Source organism: Oncorhynchus gorbuscha, linkage group LG03 (genome assembly GCF_021184085.1).
Source record: "Oncorhynchus gorbuscha isolate QuinsamMale2020 ecotype Even-year linkage group LG03, OgorEven_v1.0, whole genome shotgun sequence".
NCBI lineage: Eukaryota > Metazoa > Chordata > Actinopteri > Salmoniformes > Salmonidae > Oncorhynchus > Oncorhynchus gorbuscha.
In genome coordinates this window covers 24,257,788-24,275,048 of record NC_060175.1, presented here as the reverse complement: position 1 = coordinate 24,275,048, position 17,261 = coordinate 24,257,788, and the positions used below count along the sequence as shown (strand labels likewise).

General features: G+C 45.0%; 1 protein-coding gene across 1 annotated transcript in view; it reads left to right on the top strand.

The window, feature by feature from the left end:
* The first annotated feature begins 1,033 nt into the window (after positions 1–1,033).
* The window catches only part of LOC124029030 (pleckstrin homology domain-containing family A member 6-like), a 174,352-nt gene continuing 158,124 nt past the window's right edge, over positions 1,034–17,261 (top strand). Inside the window, exon 1 of the mRNA XM_046340897.1 lies at positions 1,034–1,209. Coding sequence (XP_046196853.1) covers positions 1,181–1,209 — 29 coding nt within the window. The 5' untranslated portion in view covers positions 1,034–1,180. The remainder of the gene's footprint in view (positions 1,210–17,261) is intronic.

Sequence of the window (17,261 nt, the reverse complement as noted above, 5' to 3'; positions counted from 1 at the left end):
CCTGAGGAGAAGAGGGGAGAGAGAGATGAAAAGGAAGACAGAGGTGGAACAGAAGGAGTCGAACGATGGATGAAAAGAAGGGAGGTAAAACAGGAATAGGCAGATAGATAAAGAAAAGTGTGAAACGGTAGAGAGGGATCAAATCAAATCAAATTTATTTATATAGCCCTTCTTACATCAGCTGTTATCGGTCTGTCGGTCTCTCTCTCTCTCTCTCTCTCTCTCTCTCTCTCTCTCTCTCTCTCTCTCTCTCTCTCTCCCCCTTCCATCCGTCCGTCCGTTCGTTCTGGGAGCTTCCAACGACCTGTGGAATACACAAGCCACAGTCTGGGCCATATGATATGAGCACTATTAACTTTTGATATTCAATTAAGCTTTCCTGCTTTGTGCCGTTATGTAACATTCAGGAGCACCTCAGCACAGTCCCACATAGATTTTATGTCTGTGTGTCCTGTCTTAGTTGTGAAGGTTACATGATTAGGGGTGGTCTTGGGGTGGGTCGGGTTGAGTGTTGAGGGGGGAGGGGGTAACTGAAGGGGTAAAGCTGGCGACTGGCACTGTGACAAAAGTTAATGATTGGAAAGTAGAGGTGGAGGCGAGGCGGCGGAGTGAGGGAGCAGACAGGGCCGAACAGAGGGAGGGAGCGAGTGAGAGAAGGAGCTGACGGAGAGAAAGAGGGGAAAGAGAATGATGCTTAAATCCAGTCGGCTGCTCCCCTGGGAATGTAATCCATATGTGTGCACGAGTTCAGCTCAGGGAGAGAGAACATTTCTTAGCCGCAAAGAAATGATTGTTTCTTCTCTCTCCCCTATTTAAATTCCACTCATACTGGCCCCAGTACCCTAGCTCTGAGTCAACTGTGTGCACACAGAGATAGAGAGGAAGGGAGAGAAAGAGAAAGGGGAGGGAGGCGGGAAAAAGAGAGAAAGAAAGAGAGGGAGAGAGTAAAGAGGGAGGGAAGAGAAAGTGAGAGAGTTACTGTAGAATGAGAGAGGGGAGTGAACAAGTGATAGAGTTAGAGGGGAAGGAAGAGTGAGGAAGATAAACGAGAGGGAGAGAAGAAGAGTAGATGAGAGGGAGAAGAGAAAATAGTTGAAAGAGAGAGGGCAGAGCAGACTGCATTTCCAGACAGAGTCTACTCAAGAGTAGAAGAGAGAACTATAGAAAGGAGAGAGAGAACATGGGGATCATGGAGGAGTCATCAATGAGGTAGGTCTGTCTTTATTCTGCTCTAAATCCTTTGTGACGTTTGGTCTGCAACTGTAGCTATGACAGCGGAGACCATGTGGACTCCATGAGAGAGGGGTGTGTATGCATGCATCTAAGGTTCTAGTAAACAGAGGTATATATTTATTAAACCATTGAAATAATGCAAAAAAGTATGTGCAACATTTTGATTGGTGCAAAGGATAACCGTTTTCTGTCGTCTGTATTCTTTTTTCTGTGATTGTGCATGTTTACATTCATGCATGGTCATATGTATGTTTGTGAAGCCGTGTGTGTGTGTGTGTGTGTGTGTGCGCGCTCGCGCGCATGTGTGTAAGGTTGTAAATGAGTACATATGAATGCACATATAATCTAAGTTCACCTACTGCAGAAAGCAGCTCTTTGGCATAGAAATGTATCTATCACAGCTGGAATCACTGATGAAACCCGATTCCATATATAGTGCACTACGTTTGACCAGGCCCCCTAAGGAATGAAGGGAACAGGGTGGCATATGTTGGCCATAGAGTGGTTATAGCAGGCTCACCTTTACCAAACAGCCCCATTGCCTGCTACCTGTTGAGACCTTTATTTCACTGAGCTGCAGTGTCATAGGTTGGACTAAGTAGTATTTGAGAAGGTCCGGTCAAACAAATTACCAAGGTGGCAAAGGTACGGATGGATATTGTAATTTTTGGTGTAGTAACAAACAGCGACCTCGCAACCCACGCCTTAGGATCAGTCTTAGAATCAAGTTTGGAGATGCATTGTGACAACCCACCAAGTGAGTAATGATGCCACTGAGGGTGATGAGTTATTCACCATGACCTCTTATTCGTGCCTGGGTTCAACCTTCTGTGAACACACACACACACACACACACACACACACACACACACACACACACACACACACACACACACACACACACACACACACACACACACACACACACACACACACACACACACACACACACACACACACACACACACACACACACACACAAATCAAACAAACAAATCAAATTTATTTATATAGCCCTTCGTACATCAGCTGATATCTCAAAGTGCTGTACAGAAACCCAGCCTAAAACCCCAAACAGCAAACAATGAGAGCACGGTGGCTGAAAAACTCCCTAGAAACACCTAGGAAGAAACCAGAGAGGAACCGGGACACAGATTATAACAGAACATGACAAGAGAGTTCTTGACATGGTCTAAGGCAGAACATTGTGGAGCAGCAGCAAAGGTGGATGCAGCTAATTGAAGGGAAGCACAGTAACTTAGTGACCTGATGAGAGGCCTGGGGTGGCTGTTAACTGTTTAATACACACTGTCTGTGTGGGCATGGAGGTAAACTGGAGGTTTGGTGATGAGTTAGATGAGTGATAGGAGTTTGGGTGTTTGGATGTGTGTAAAAGATGTTTGTCCTTGACAGAGTCAGACCCTGTGGAGGGTGAAAGTGTTTGAGGGGAGTATATGAGAAAATCCAGGCTGGGAAGACTGAATTTGCAGCTTGGTTTGAATAAATCAACTGTGGGAGCAATTATTAGGAAAAGAACACTGATAATCAGCCACCTCGATCTGGGGCTACTTCAAATATGACAGACAAGATCTCATTTGCAGCTTGGTTTGAATAAATCCTGTGGGGCAATTATTAGGAAAAAAGTGATCTCCCTCGACAAGATCTCACAAAGTGTAAGCAAAAATCCCAGAACCACACGGGGGGACCTAGTGAATTCACTGCAGAGAGCTGGGACCAAAGTAACAAAGCCTACCATCAGTAACACACTACGCCACCAGGGACTCAAATCCTGCAGTGCCAGACGTGTCCCCCTGCTTATTCCAGTACATGTCCAGGACCGTCTGAAGTTTGCTAGAGAGCATTTGGATGATCCAGAAGAAGATTGGGAGAATGTCATATGGTCATATGGTCAGATAAAAACTCAACTCGTCGTGTTTGGAGGACAAAGAATGCTGAGTTGCATCCAAAGAACATCATACCTACTGTGAAGCACGGGGGTGGAAACATCATGCTTTGGGGCTGTTTTTCTGCAAAGGGACCAGGACGACTGATCCATGTAAAGGAAAGAGTGAATGGGGCCATGTATCATGAGATTTTGAGTGAAAACCTCCTTCCACCAGCAAGGGCATTGAAGATGAAACGTGGCTGGGTCTTTCAGCATGACAATGATTCCAAACACACCGCCCAGGGAGCGAAGGAGTGGCTTCATAAGAAGCATTTCAAGGTCCTGGAGTGGCCTAGCCAGTCTCCAGATCTCAACCCGATAGAAAATCTTTGGAGGGAGTTGAAAGTCCGTGTTGCCCAGCAACAGCCCCAAAACATCACTGCTCTAGAGGAGATCTGCATGGAGGAATAGGCCAAAATACCATCAACAGTGTGTAAAAACCTTGTGAAGACTTACAGAAAACATTTGACCTCTGTCATTGCCAACAAAGGGTATATAACAAAGTATTGAGATAAACTTTTGTTATTGACCAAATACTTATTTTCCACCATAATTTGCAAATAAATTCATTAAAAATCCTACAATGTGATTTTCTGGATTTCTTTTCTTCTCATTTTGTCTGTCATAGTTGAAGTGTACCTATGATAGAAATTACAGGTCTCTCTCATCTTTTTAAGTGGGAGAACTTGCACAATTGGTGACTGACTAAATACTTTAATGCCCCACTGTATATATCCAAAATGTACATTTATTTGGCGCATTTGATCCAGAAAAACACCGGTTACAACTTGTGCAACGTGACTACAAAATATCCTAAAAGTTACCTGTAAACTTTGCCAAAACATTTTAAACTACTTTTGTAATCCAACTTTACGTGTTTTTTAACGTAAATAATTGATCAAATTGAAGACGGGACGATCTGTGTTCAATACAGGAGGAAAACAAACTGTAGCTAGCATTCTGGTCACGCGCCTCTATCTAACAGTACACTTCAAGTGACCCTCGTTCAAGATGGCCGTACTTCTACATTACACAAATGAATAACCTCAACCAATTTCTAAAGACTGTTGACATCCAGTGGAAGTGATAGGAACTGCAAGAAGGTCCTTTAGAAATCTGGATTCCCAATGAAAACTCATTGAAAAGAGAGTGACCTCAAAAAAAAAATCTGAATGGTTTGTCCTCGGAGTTTGCCTGCTAAATAAGTTCTGTTATACTCACAGACATGATTCAAACAGTTTTAGAAACTTCTGTGTGGTGCATATCTTATCCTCTGGGGATGAGTAGCAGGCAGTTGAATTTGGGCATGCATTTCATCCAGATGTGAAAATACTGCCCCCTGTTACCAAGAAGTTAAGGTTTCGAGGCTGACGTTTGGCAACTCGAACCTTCAGCTCCCTCCACAGATTTTCTATGGGATTAAGGTCTGGAGACTGACCACTACAGGACCTTAATTTTCTTCTTCTTGAGCCACTCCTTTGTTGCCTTGGCCGTGTGTTTTGGGTCATTGTCATGCTGGAATACCCATCCACGACCCATTTTCAATGCCCTGGCTGAGGGAAAGAGGTTCTCACCCAAGATTTGACTGTACATGGCCCGTCCATCGTCCCTTTGATCCGGTGAAGTTGTTCTGTCCCCTTAGCAGAAAAACACCCCCAAACCATGTTTCCACCTACATGTTTGACGGTGGGGATGGTGTTCTTGGGGTCATAGGCAGCATTCCTCCTCCTCCAAACACGGTGAGTTGAGTTGATGCCAAAGAGCTCCATTTTGATCTCATCTGACCACAACACTTTCACCCAGTTGTCCTCTGAGTCATTCAGATGTTCATGGGCAAACTTCAGACGGGCATGTGCTTTCTTGAGCAGGGGGACCTTGCGGGTGCTGCAGGATTTCAGTCCTTCACGGCGTAGTGTGTTACCAATTGTTTTCTTGGTGACTATGGTCCCAGCTGCCTTGAGATCATTGACAAGATCCTCCCGTGTAGTTCTGGGCTGATTCCTCACCGTTCTCATGTTCATTGCAACTCTACGAGGTGAGATCTTGCTTGGAACCCCAGGCCAAGGGAGATTGACAGTTCTTTTGTGTTGCTTCCATTTGCGAATAATCTCACCAACTGTTGTCACCTTCTCACCAAGCTCCTTGGCGATGGTCTTGTAGCCCATTCCAGCCTTGTGTAGGTCTACAATCTTGTCCCTGACATCCTTGGAGAGCGCTTTGGTGTTGGCCACAGATTGCTTCTGTGGGCAGGTGTCTTTTATACAGGTAACAAGCTGAGATTCGGAGCACTCCCTTTAAGAGTGTGCCCCTAATCTCCATTCGTTACCTGTATAAAAGACACCTGGGAGCCAGAAATCTTTCTGATTGAGAGGGGGTCAAATACTTATTTCCCTCATTAAAATGCAAATCAAGTTAGACATTTTTTGACATGTGTTTTTCTGGATTTTTTTGTTGTTATTTTGTCTGTCACTGTTCAAATAAACCTTCCATTAAAATGATAGACTGATCATTTCTTTGTCAGTGGGCAAACGTACAAAATCAGCAGGGGATCAAATACTTTTCTCCCTCACTCTATCCAAAATGGAGATGTGTGGATAAACCACTTCTCCAATCTATTTGGCTCTATAACAAAGAACAAATTGCAAAAATGCATATGCATAATCAAATACAAATCTTAGAATCAATTATTTAAAGACTACCAGAATTACATTGAATGAAATACAGAACATAACACAAACCCTCCAATCCAAAAAGGCCTGTGGGGTTGATGGTATCCTAAATGGAATGATAATACATACAGACAACACATTCCAATTGGCTATACTTAAACTCTTTAACATCATCCTTAGCTCTGGCATCTTCCCCAATATTTGGAACCAAGGACTGATCACCCCAATCGACCAAAGTGGAGACAGATTTGACCCCAAAACTACCATGGGATATGCATCAACAGCAACCTTGGGAAAATTCTCTGCATTATCATTAACAGCAGACTTTTGAAAACAATGTACTGAGCAAATGTCAAATGGACTTTTTACCAAATACCATACGACAAACTATGTAACATTTGGCAAACACACATTTCTTTCCACAGAGGTGGGGTGAGACAGGGATGCAGCTTAAGCCCCACCGTCTTCAGCATAACAACAAATTGGCAAGGGATCTAGAACAGTCTGCAGCACCCGGCCTCACCCTACTAGAATCTGAAGTCAAATGTCTATTGTTTGTTGATGATCTGGATCTTCTTTCCCCAACCAAGGAGGGCCTACAGCAGCATCTAGATCTTCTGCACAGATTCTGTCAGACCAGGGGCCTGACAGTAAATCTCAGTAAGACACAAATAATGGTGTTACAAAAAAGATCCATTTGCCAGGACCATGAATACAAATTCCATTAGACACCGTTGCCCTAGAGCACACAAAAAATGATACACACTGTAGAAGGCTCAAGGGTGTAGGGTTTCCACATCTCCAAGTTCAATAACAAAACATGCACCAGTAGCATAACTAGAATACAAACGGGGAGTTCATTAAGGATTTTGGTACACTGGGGAAGTAGGGGGAATTCACCAATTACTTCACAAGCCATTCTCGTTGTCTGTTCCATTCTCCAGGGGTAATCCTAAAACGTGGGTCCTCAGCCAATCCAGTTCGGTACACAAGGTAGGTAATCCGATAGTCCAGGTCACAACGGGTAATCTCACAGATATTGTTCTCTGTTCTCCCACTCTTCGTAACGCACATTTTTCTGTCCATTCGCTTTGGATAAAAGCGTCTGCTAAATGGCATATATTATATTATTATATTATTATATTATTATTGTTATATTATAACTCTTTGTGCAGGCTGCTACCTTTTTTATCCCTAATTACTCCCTGGCTTAATGACCCACAGCCTCACCTCTTTGGGGCAGGAAGTCCATATAAGGCTCAAGGGTGGAGCCAGTGGGCTGCAAGATATCTCCCCTCAATAACCACTCCCTTCACCTCTCCCTGCCATCTGCCCCCCCCCCCCCCCTAAAGGGAGGGACGGTCCAGCTCCCTAGATCACCCCTCCTGGAGAGTGCATCGGCATTTCCATGGGCTGCACCTGCTCTGTGGATGACAGAGAAAGCAAAATGCTGTAAGGATAGGAACTAGCGGGTGACCCGGGTGTTACTGTCCTAATTCCATGACATCCAAACCAGGGGTGCATGGTCTGTTACAAGTGTGATGTGTCATCATAATAAGTAATACTTCAGCGTTTCCAGTGCCCACTTGATCGCTAGACATTCTTTCTCCACCGTGGAATATCTTTGTTCCCGTGGCAACAGCTTCCGGTGAATGTACATGACTGGGGTGTTCCTCACCTTCTTGTAGCTATGATAGGACGACACCCACACCTGTATCGGACACATAGGTCTGTACCACCAGTGGTTTGGAGAAGTCCGGGGTCAACAGGACGAGTCCAGAACACAGTGCTCCCTTTAGGTCCAGGAAGGCTTTTACCGTCTCCTCGGTCCACGTCACCTGCGCGGGCAGACCGGTCAGAGGGCTGGCTAGGGAGGCAAAGTGTGGAATAAAGCTCCGGTAGTAACTATTCAACCCCACAAATGTGCCTACCTGCTTCTTGGTGAGGGGGTGGAGCCAGTCCTGAATCGCCTCCACTTTCTTCACCTGGGGTTTGACACATCCCCTCCCGATCGTGTACCCCAGGTACACAGCCTCCCGCAGGCTGGGCCAACATTTCTTTGGGTTTGCTGTTCGCCCCACCTCCCGTAAGGCCTGTAATACCACGCTCAGCTGGTTTAGATGTATCTCCCACTCGCTCCCGTGGATCACAATATCGTCAATGTATGCCACTGCGTACTCCTGATGGGGTCAGAGAACCCGGTCCATCAACCTCTGGAAGGTGGCCGGGGCCCCGTGCAGCCCTAAGGGCAGCTTCTTGTAATCGAACTGTGGCGAAAGCAGTTTTCTCGTGTGCCTCAGGAGCTAAGGGCACCTGCCAATAACCCTTCATCATGTCGAGCGTGCTGATAAATCGGGCAGTCCCTAGCCGTTCGATTAACCTGTTGAGTGTAGGGGGTAGTATTTTGATGTTTGTATGAAAAAACGTACCCGAATTAAACTGACTATTGCTCAGGCCCAGAAGCTAGAATATGCATATAATTGTCAAATTAGGATAGAAAACAGTCTAAAGTTTCCAAAACTGTCAAAATATTGTCTGTGAGTATAACAAAACTGATATTGCAGGCGAAAACCTGAGGAAAATCCAACTTGGAAGTGCCTCTTATTTTGAAAGCTCCCTGTTCCATTGCATGCCTTCCCTCCATTTTAAGGGATATCAACCAGATTCCTTTCCCCATGGCTTCCACATGGTGTGAACCGTGTTTAGACATAGTTTCAGCCTTTTATTCCACTTCGCGTCAGTGGATGGCTGGATGCCAGCAGAGTTTTGCATGCGCAACAGCTTGGAGCAGACATTTTCTCTCTCTCTCCTATTGAAAAAGCTATGGTCCGGTTGAAATATTATTGATCATTTATTGTAAAAACAACCTGAGGATTGATTATAAAAAACGTTTGACATGTTTCTGCGAACTTTCCGGATACTATTTGGAATTTTCGTCTGCCCCGTCGTGACCGCTCGAGCCTGTGGATTTCTGAACAAAACGCGCCAACCAAATGGAGGCATTTTGGATATAAAAATAATCTTTATGGAACAAAAGGAACCTTTATTGTGTAACTGGGAGTCTCGTGAGTGCAAACATCCGAAGATCATCAAAGGTAAGCGATTCATTTTATTGCTTTTCTAACTTTCGTGACCAATCTACTTTCCTGCTAGCTGTTTGTAATGTTTTGTCTGCTGAGAGAGATGTCCTTACATAAACGCTTGGTTTGCTTTAGCTGTAAATCTATTTTGAAATCTGACACGCCAGGTGGATTAACAACAGGCTAAGCTGTGTTTGCTATATTGCACTTGTGATTTCATGAAAATTAAATATTTTTAGTAATTTAATTTGAATTTGGCTCTCTGCAATTCAGCGTATGTTGACAAAAATGATCCCGCTAACGGGATGGGTGCGCCAAGAAGTGAATTCATAAATTCGGTATGATTCCGGTATGTGGTAGGGTCTCAACTTCTGCTTTTTCCCAGTTTCGGTGATGATACTGTGCTGTACCAGATCGGTGTGTCCTGGTTCAGTGGAGAACGCATCCTGGTTATCGGCCGACCAACTCTCTCAGCTCCTGCTTCTGGGCTTGGCTCAGCTGCACCCCCATTGGCAGCTCCGCCGGCTCTGTCTCTGTGGTAAACTACTTCTGGGAAATAGAGTAGAGTACATCACATGCATTCAATTTCGTTAGCAAATGCACATGGTAAATCTGGGTCAGATGCCTATGTCCCAGCTATCTGACCCTATAGTTAACCTCTCTAGGGTAGGGGGCAGTATTTTGACATCCAGATGAAAAGCATGCCCAAAGTAAACTGCCTGTTACTCAGGCCCAGAAGCTAGGATATGCATATAATTGATATATTTGGATGGGAAACACTCTAAATTTTCTAAAACTGTTAACATAATGTCTGTGGGTATAACAGAACTGATATGGCAAGCAAAACCCCGAGGACAAACCATTCCCCCCAAAAAACATTCAGTTTACCACTATTTTCAATGGCTAGTATTTTAATAATAAGGCCAAGTCCTCCCAGATTGCAGTTCCTAGGGCTTCCACTAGGAAAAATTACCCAGAAATTGTAGTTTTTCTAGGTGGTTCCCATTTTGGCTGTAATGTTTCCATGCGCGTGGAGGAAAGCACGTTCTTTCTTATTTATCTCCGGTAATGAACATACTATTCTCAGTCTTAAAACTGAGTTTTTATGGATATAAAGTTTTTTATGGATTTTCATGCTTTTGTATGCGGGGCGCTGTCCTCAGATAATCGCATGGTTTTCTTTCGCCGTAAAGCCTCTTTGTAATCTGACACATCGGCTGGATTAACAAGAAGTTAAGTTTTATTTTGATGTATAACACATAGATTTTCAAGAATGTTAAATATTTGAATTGAGTGTTTTTGAATTTCACGCTCTGCAATTTCACCGAATGTTGGCCAGGTGGGACGCTACCGTCCCACGTACCCTAGAGAGGTTAACTTCACCCACTTTCTCAATGACTTCGTATGGCCTGTTCCATCGGGCCAAAAACGTACATTCTGAGGTGGGGTCCAATACCAACACTTTGTCTCCTGACTGAAAGTCCCTTCGTTGTGCCCCTCTGTTGTACACCCGCAGTTGGGCCTACTGTGCCTACAGTATGTGTTCCCGTACCAGGGGCCATAGGGTTGCTATCCGATCTCTCATGTCCCCCACATGCGCCACTAAGGTTCGGTGGGGCGACGGTTGCTGTTCTCAGGCTTCTTTAGCCACGTCCAACAGTCCTCGGGGTCGTCTCCCATACAGGAATTTGAAGGGATACAATCCTGTTGAAGCTTGGGGCACTTCTCATTTCGAGAACATCAGGTAGGGTAGCAGCTGGTTCCACCTTCTTTATCATCTGCTTCAGGGTTCGATTGAATCTTACCACCAACCCATTGGTCTGAGGGTGAGAAAATGAGGTGCGCAACTAGGTTATTTTCATTAGCTTGCATAGATCCTTCATGATTCATGACATGAACGGGATGCCCTCATGAATCAATATCTTGTTGGGGATGCCTACACAGGAGAACAGAATGACCAACTCACGTGCGATTCCCTTGGTGGCCATGGTGCGCAGGGGAATGGCTTCCGGGTACAAGGTGACATGATCCAGAATTGGTAGAATGTATTGGTGCCCTTGGTTGCTTTTGGGTAGAGGTCCCACCAGGTCCATTGCGATCCTGGTCGGACAGGGTCACCATACTCCCAGAGTCCACAAGTGCCGTGGTGTCCTTTCCATTGGCTCTTACCAGGATGACAGGGGAAGGACCACTCTCCCTAGCCCAGCATGCCATTAGCAAGCCTCAGGGCCGCCCGTTGGCTACCTCACTGGCTGAGGTTGAAGGCATCGGGACATCGCAGTTTGAACAGTTCCAGGCGATGTGTCCCGGCTCGCCACACTCATACCATTTCCTGCTGACCATGTTCAGGAAGGAGCGTTGTCTCGGGGATCTGGTTGTGGGTGTTCCCCCATCCTTCTTTCCGGCGTGGTCCTCCTTCATTTTCACTCCTTCATGCAAGTGGAAGGTTCTGCCTTCTGTGGTTGTCCGCTGCGCAAGACCTCCAAAGCCACCTGTTGTCCTTCCACCAGCTGATCTGCGCTCTGCGGAATAGCTTGGCTGGCTAACTTTTTAGTTTTGAATGGGAGAGAGGGTATAAATGTATCTATGACCACTTTCTAGATGGTCCTGAGCATCAGGGTTCAGCAGTTAGCTGCCTCTTGGCCAGCCTAATCAATATCCAAGATTGCATAGCAGCCGTATGTATGTGTGTTTGTCTTGTCCCGAGTAAATCGTATGCAAATAGTCTGTTTCTTCTGTTTTTTTGTATATATTTTAATCTCACTGTCCATCTAAATAGCCCACCCAACTACCTCATCCCCATATTGTTATTTATTTTGTTGCTCCTTTGCACCCCAGTATGTCTACTTCCACATTCATATTATGCACATCTATCATTGTTACAACAATGTACATAGCCATAATATGACTTTCATTAGTATAATGTTTACTGATTATTTTTGATTGTTTAACTTTTTTAATGATCTTTTTCACTTGCTTTGGCAATATAAACATGTGCCAATAAATCCCTTTTATTTGAATTGATAGAGTGAAAGTGTGGGGGGTGAGAGAGAGAGTCAGTGGAACATCATGAGGTAATGACTCCTGGAGGTCTGGGGCTGGGGTGACTCCTGGAGGTATGGGGGATAGGTTGACTCCTGGAGGTCTGGGGGGGTAGGGTGACTCCTGGAGGTCTAGGTGTAGGGTGACTCCTGGAGGTCTAGGTGTAGGGTGATTCCAGGAGGTCTGGGGGTGACTCCTGGAGGTCTGGGGGTGACTCCCGGAGGTCTGGAGAGTAGGGTGACTCCTGGAGGTCTGGGGAGTAGGGTGACTCCTGGAGGTCTGGGGCTGGGGTGACTCCTGGAGGTCTAGGGTAGGGTGACTCCTGGAGGTCTAGGGTAGGGTGACTCCTGGAGGTCTGGGGAATAGGGTGACTCCTGGAGATTTGGGGCTGAGGTGACTCCAGGAGGTCTGGGGGGTAGGGTGACTCCTGGAGGTCTGAGTGTAGGGTGATTCCAGGAGGTCTGGGGGTGACTCCTGGAGATCTGGGGCTGGGGTGACTCCTGGAGGTCTGGGGGATAGGGTGACTCCTGGACGTCTAGGGTAGGGTGACTCCTGGAGGTCTGGGGCTGGGGTGACTCCTGGAGGTCTAGGGTAGGGTGACTCCTGGAGGTCTGGGGCTGGGGTGACTCCTGGAGGTCTAGGGTAGGGTGACTCCTGGAGGTCTGGGGCTGGGGTGACTCCTGGAGGTCTGGGGTAGGGTGACTCCTGGAGGTCTGGGGCTGGGGTGACTCCTGGAGGTCTGGGGCTGAGGCTAGGAGAGGGCTTGTTTTGCACTGAGCAGCTCAGGCTGATTTCACAGTGGGACTGTGGGAGGTCAAACAAGGAGCCAGAATACTTGACTCCTGAAAAGTTCACAAGAGGATGCTTTTGCTTTGAGTTGCTGATACCACAATATTTAGGTTACTATATGATTAGAATGATACACTACGTATCTGTGTCATTAACACATTGGTTACTAACTTGTAGAAGATTGGTATGAGCATTTACTTCATTGAACAACCGTGTAAACCTGTGGGTATATCTGATATCTCATTCTGTGACACAAAAACAAACTGATGAAAGTCTGCCTCTGTTGCCGACTGGGGCAAAGTTGTGCTGCCCACATTTCCTGTTGTGCCGTACTGTAAAGTACTGAAGGATAGTTTTGCCTGGTAATCAGTGAGCGCAATCTGCTGTGTCTGCCAGGGAAGAGCAGGCCAGGCCACAGCCTTGTCTTCTGAGCCCTGAGGACGACACTCCCCTTGAACGACACATGGATGACGTTCCCCTGTGAGTAAATGCTCATTCACACACCAGAGCCAGAGGAAAATGACACACACACACACACACACACACACACACACACACACACACACACACACACACACACACACACACACACACACACACACACACACACACACACACACACACACACACACACACACACACACACACACACACACACACACACACACACACACACACACACACACACACACACACATTCACAATAGGTCCACATTTGTTTTAGTCTCACCACCGTGACCAAGCCTATTAGCTAGCATGGTTCTGTCACTGCTAGTAGCTACTCTTGGCTGGATAGGATGAAATATGATGAAATTGGCTGAACTCCCAAAAGACCCACATAATCCCCCCTTTGTTTAGTGTTCACTCAGACGCGTTCGGTCAGGAAGTTTACAAAGTCAGACGACGGAGGGGCCAATTTCCTCCTGAGTTCTATGTGAATGTAATCAGGGAAAGATGCTCCGTACTAGTTACCCAGGCATTCAGCACAGGCCAAGAACAGGAACGTCTGACTGAGGTTATTCACCACAGCTGGAGTTCAGCTCTGACTCAAAGCAGCCCTGTTATAGACTCCCATGCAACAGCTAAATATCAGAGCCATAAATTCCTGAATAGTCTTGGTACCAGAGCGGTTTGAGTATACGAGTGTAAAGGGATATGACAAGGAAAAACAGGTGGAACAGTAACGTTCACTTGAGAAAGTCCCCATTGTGCTCACTTGACTTTCTCAATTGAATGTTACTGTTCCACCTGTTTTTCCTTGTCATACCCCTTTACACTCGTATATGGGTTTGAAAATGGCAAATTTGCTCACTGATAAATCCCTAAATGAAAATGCAGGGGATGTGCAGTAACATGCTATACATGATGTCAGAGCTCTGGCCATTCTGAACTTGACCATGACAAAAAGTTTCCCCCATCCCTCCCGCTAATTAAGCAATGTTTGCCCATTTTTTTGTTGTCTGAGTGAGGGAAATTATGTCAGTTAAGATGCCTCAATGTATTTTGAAAGATCAAACATTGAGGATTAAAATAATACCGTTTTGATGTCATAAAAGCAAGCGAAACACCTGTGAGTCCAAATGTGCCCTTCACATTTCCACACCAGAAAACTCATGTCAGTGTCAGCGTCACTGAATAGAATGAGTCTGTTTGTCTATTGTGAAGAGAATGTGCCGCAGCACACACACCTGAAAATACTCATGACACTGTTCAATGCGTAACAAAATGACCTTCTGATTCCCTTAATTACATTGGGAAAGCCTAAGAATGTAATATCGTATTTTATAACTTAGCTAGTCATATTGCCAATAGAATAAGCTTCCAAAGCTTCCACCTGACCCAGATTGTGATTTATAGTGGATCGTTTTTGGATTGAGTAAACAACAACAGTAATTATATGGTGGCAGGCAGGGTTGTGTTCCAACCAAAACAACTACTAGTCTGCTTGCTCTAGTTCCTCAACAGCACAGCTAGGAGAGGTAAAACAAACACCTTATAGTTGACTCTTCTTTGAGTCGTATAAGTGCATTGAAATGACTTAGGAACTGTGCACACTTCGGAGAGATGTGTGTGGCAAATTGGAGACACCAGTTAGACCTCTCATTCAAACCCTGGTCATTTTTTTTGTCTTATGTTGCACCTACCCCACATTTTCCAGGAATATTTTTTATCATGTTACTGAATGTAACTAAGATATTTTCAGTTTTTCATTATCAATAAATGTGGTGAAACGTACAGTAATTGTAAAATGCACATCAAATAAATAGTGTAATGTTTAGATTCAGTCTTGTGTCTGTGAACTGACAATGTCCTCACCTTTGGTCTAATAATTTCCCACGATCTCCAGACTGTTCTCTTTCAATTTCTACCATGGTTATGCATTTCATATTTATTTTATAAGAAACATCTCAATTTAGCCCTATGCATATACGTCAATTCCCTTGAGTGTAAAGGGTTAATGCGGTTTTTAATCATACTTGCTCCTCCTCCTTTCTGGGTTGTTGCAATAAGTTCAATGTTCCACATGTTATCAGTGTGTTTATTCTCGGTGTATAAGGCGTATGGTTTGTGTTAGCAGTTAGCGTTGAGTGCTAAGAGGGACATTATACACACTAATTAGCTTCACTGTAGGCATATCTACCTGTCTTTAACTAAAGGCCACAGCATCTGCCAGCCTCTCCCTTTACTCTACTGCACTTCCCCCTCTCTTTTCCTCTGTTTCCTCCTCTCTTATCTGAGACGGGAAATGGATGCATGCAGCAGCTGTTTAATCAGAGCCGTGTCTCTCTCTCATCTCCATGGTGACTTGGAGCGATAATTGGAAACGGGAGTGATTGAAGGGAATCGGATGTCCCTGTCAAAGAGAGAGGAGAGAGGGGAGCTAAAGAGGAGGCAGATTATATGTAATGCTCCTTTTCAGTGTTCTGATTTAATGTCATGTGGTGTTTAGAGGAAGGAGGTGTCATATGGTTTAGGTTTGACAGAAAACCTTCAGAAGAGAAGACTTGTTGTTGTCTGTTCTCTTCAGGTCAATCCACTATCACTGAGCCAGATTAAGCCTACAAATGAAAAGCGTGTTTAAAGCAACTCTCCTCTGAAAGTAAATTATTTAGTCCAGGAGTAGACTGAATCTGGGTCTGTGAAACCATAGAGTAGACCTTATCCTTTCACACATCGTTTTTGTGCTTCCTGTCACTACTTTGGATTATGTCCCGTTAGTGGCCAACACGGTCTCAGCATCATGAGTCCTTTCCCACTTTCTCTGACAGTGCGATATAGCAGGATGAACAGGATGTGCTAGAGGGGTTCTGTTCTGTCATGATGTTTTCCTCTTCCTCAGACTCTCTGTGATCTGATCTTGGGGGTCTTGTTAGCTCTGTGAGAAGGTTGACAAACTCCAGCTGCTTTGTCTAACAGAACATTCCCTGGCCTGACCCTTCTCCCTCTCTGGGCTGTCTTAATCCATCTCTGCTTGTCACAGATTAGCTAGCTCACACCCTCCACTGCGTCAAAAGACTCCTTCTTCACTTCTAATCTGTCTCTTTGCATCTGGGGTATGCTGTCTTCTGCCCCACTAACTAGCTCACCTTAAGATGTAGATGAAGATTAACTTTATCATGCTTACCATGTCGCTGTGCCCAAATCAGACAGTTGAGTTGTGTTTGATGATACTGGATCACTGAGCCTCACTGCTAAAGAAGGCAGATAGCCACCTGTTAGCCAAAACAAGCAAGAGTTCCATCCATGAATCTGTCATGGGTGGCTGCACCTCTGTGGACCACCAACATTCTCTACATGCTGTTATTCTTGTTGATTTTACTCCCTGTCTCACTGTTTGTTGTTGCAACTATCTTTTGGACTGGAGAAGAGATACAGATTTAATCCCAGTTTCTAGAACACCAAGGTATCATAAGTTGTGAGTATCTGAGATGAATAACATTGACATCTCTCTACAGAGAACAATACATCCTATTTTCTCCTCAGCCTGGTTGGTTTGACTCAGAAGTCTCCCAGGTCAATGATTATGTGTGTTATGTAACTTTGACATTATGTGGTATTGTGTGTAGGCCAGTGACAAAACATCTAAATTTAATCAATTTTAAATGTTCAATCAATCAAATGTATTTATAAAGATCTTTTTACATCAGCCGATGTCACAAGGTGCTGTACAGAAACACAGCCTAAAACCCCAAACAGCAAGCAATGCAGATGTAGAAGCATGGCAAAACTCCCTAGAAAGGAAGGAACCTAGGAAGAAACCTAGACAGGAACCAGGCTCTGAGGGGTGGCCAGTCCTCTTCTGGCTGTGACGGGTGGAGATTATAACAGTACATGGCCAAGATGTTCAAATGTTCATAGATGACCAGCAGGGTCAAATAATAATAATCACAGTGGTTGTAGAGGGTGCCACAGATCAGTACCTCAGGAGGAAATGTCAGTTGGCTTTTCATAGCCGATCATTCAGAGACAGCAGGCGCGGTAGAGAGAGAGAGTCGAAAACAG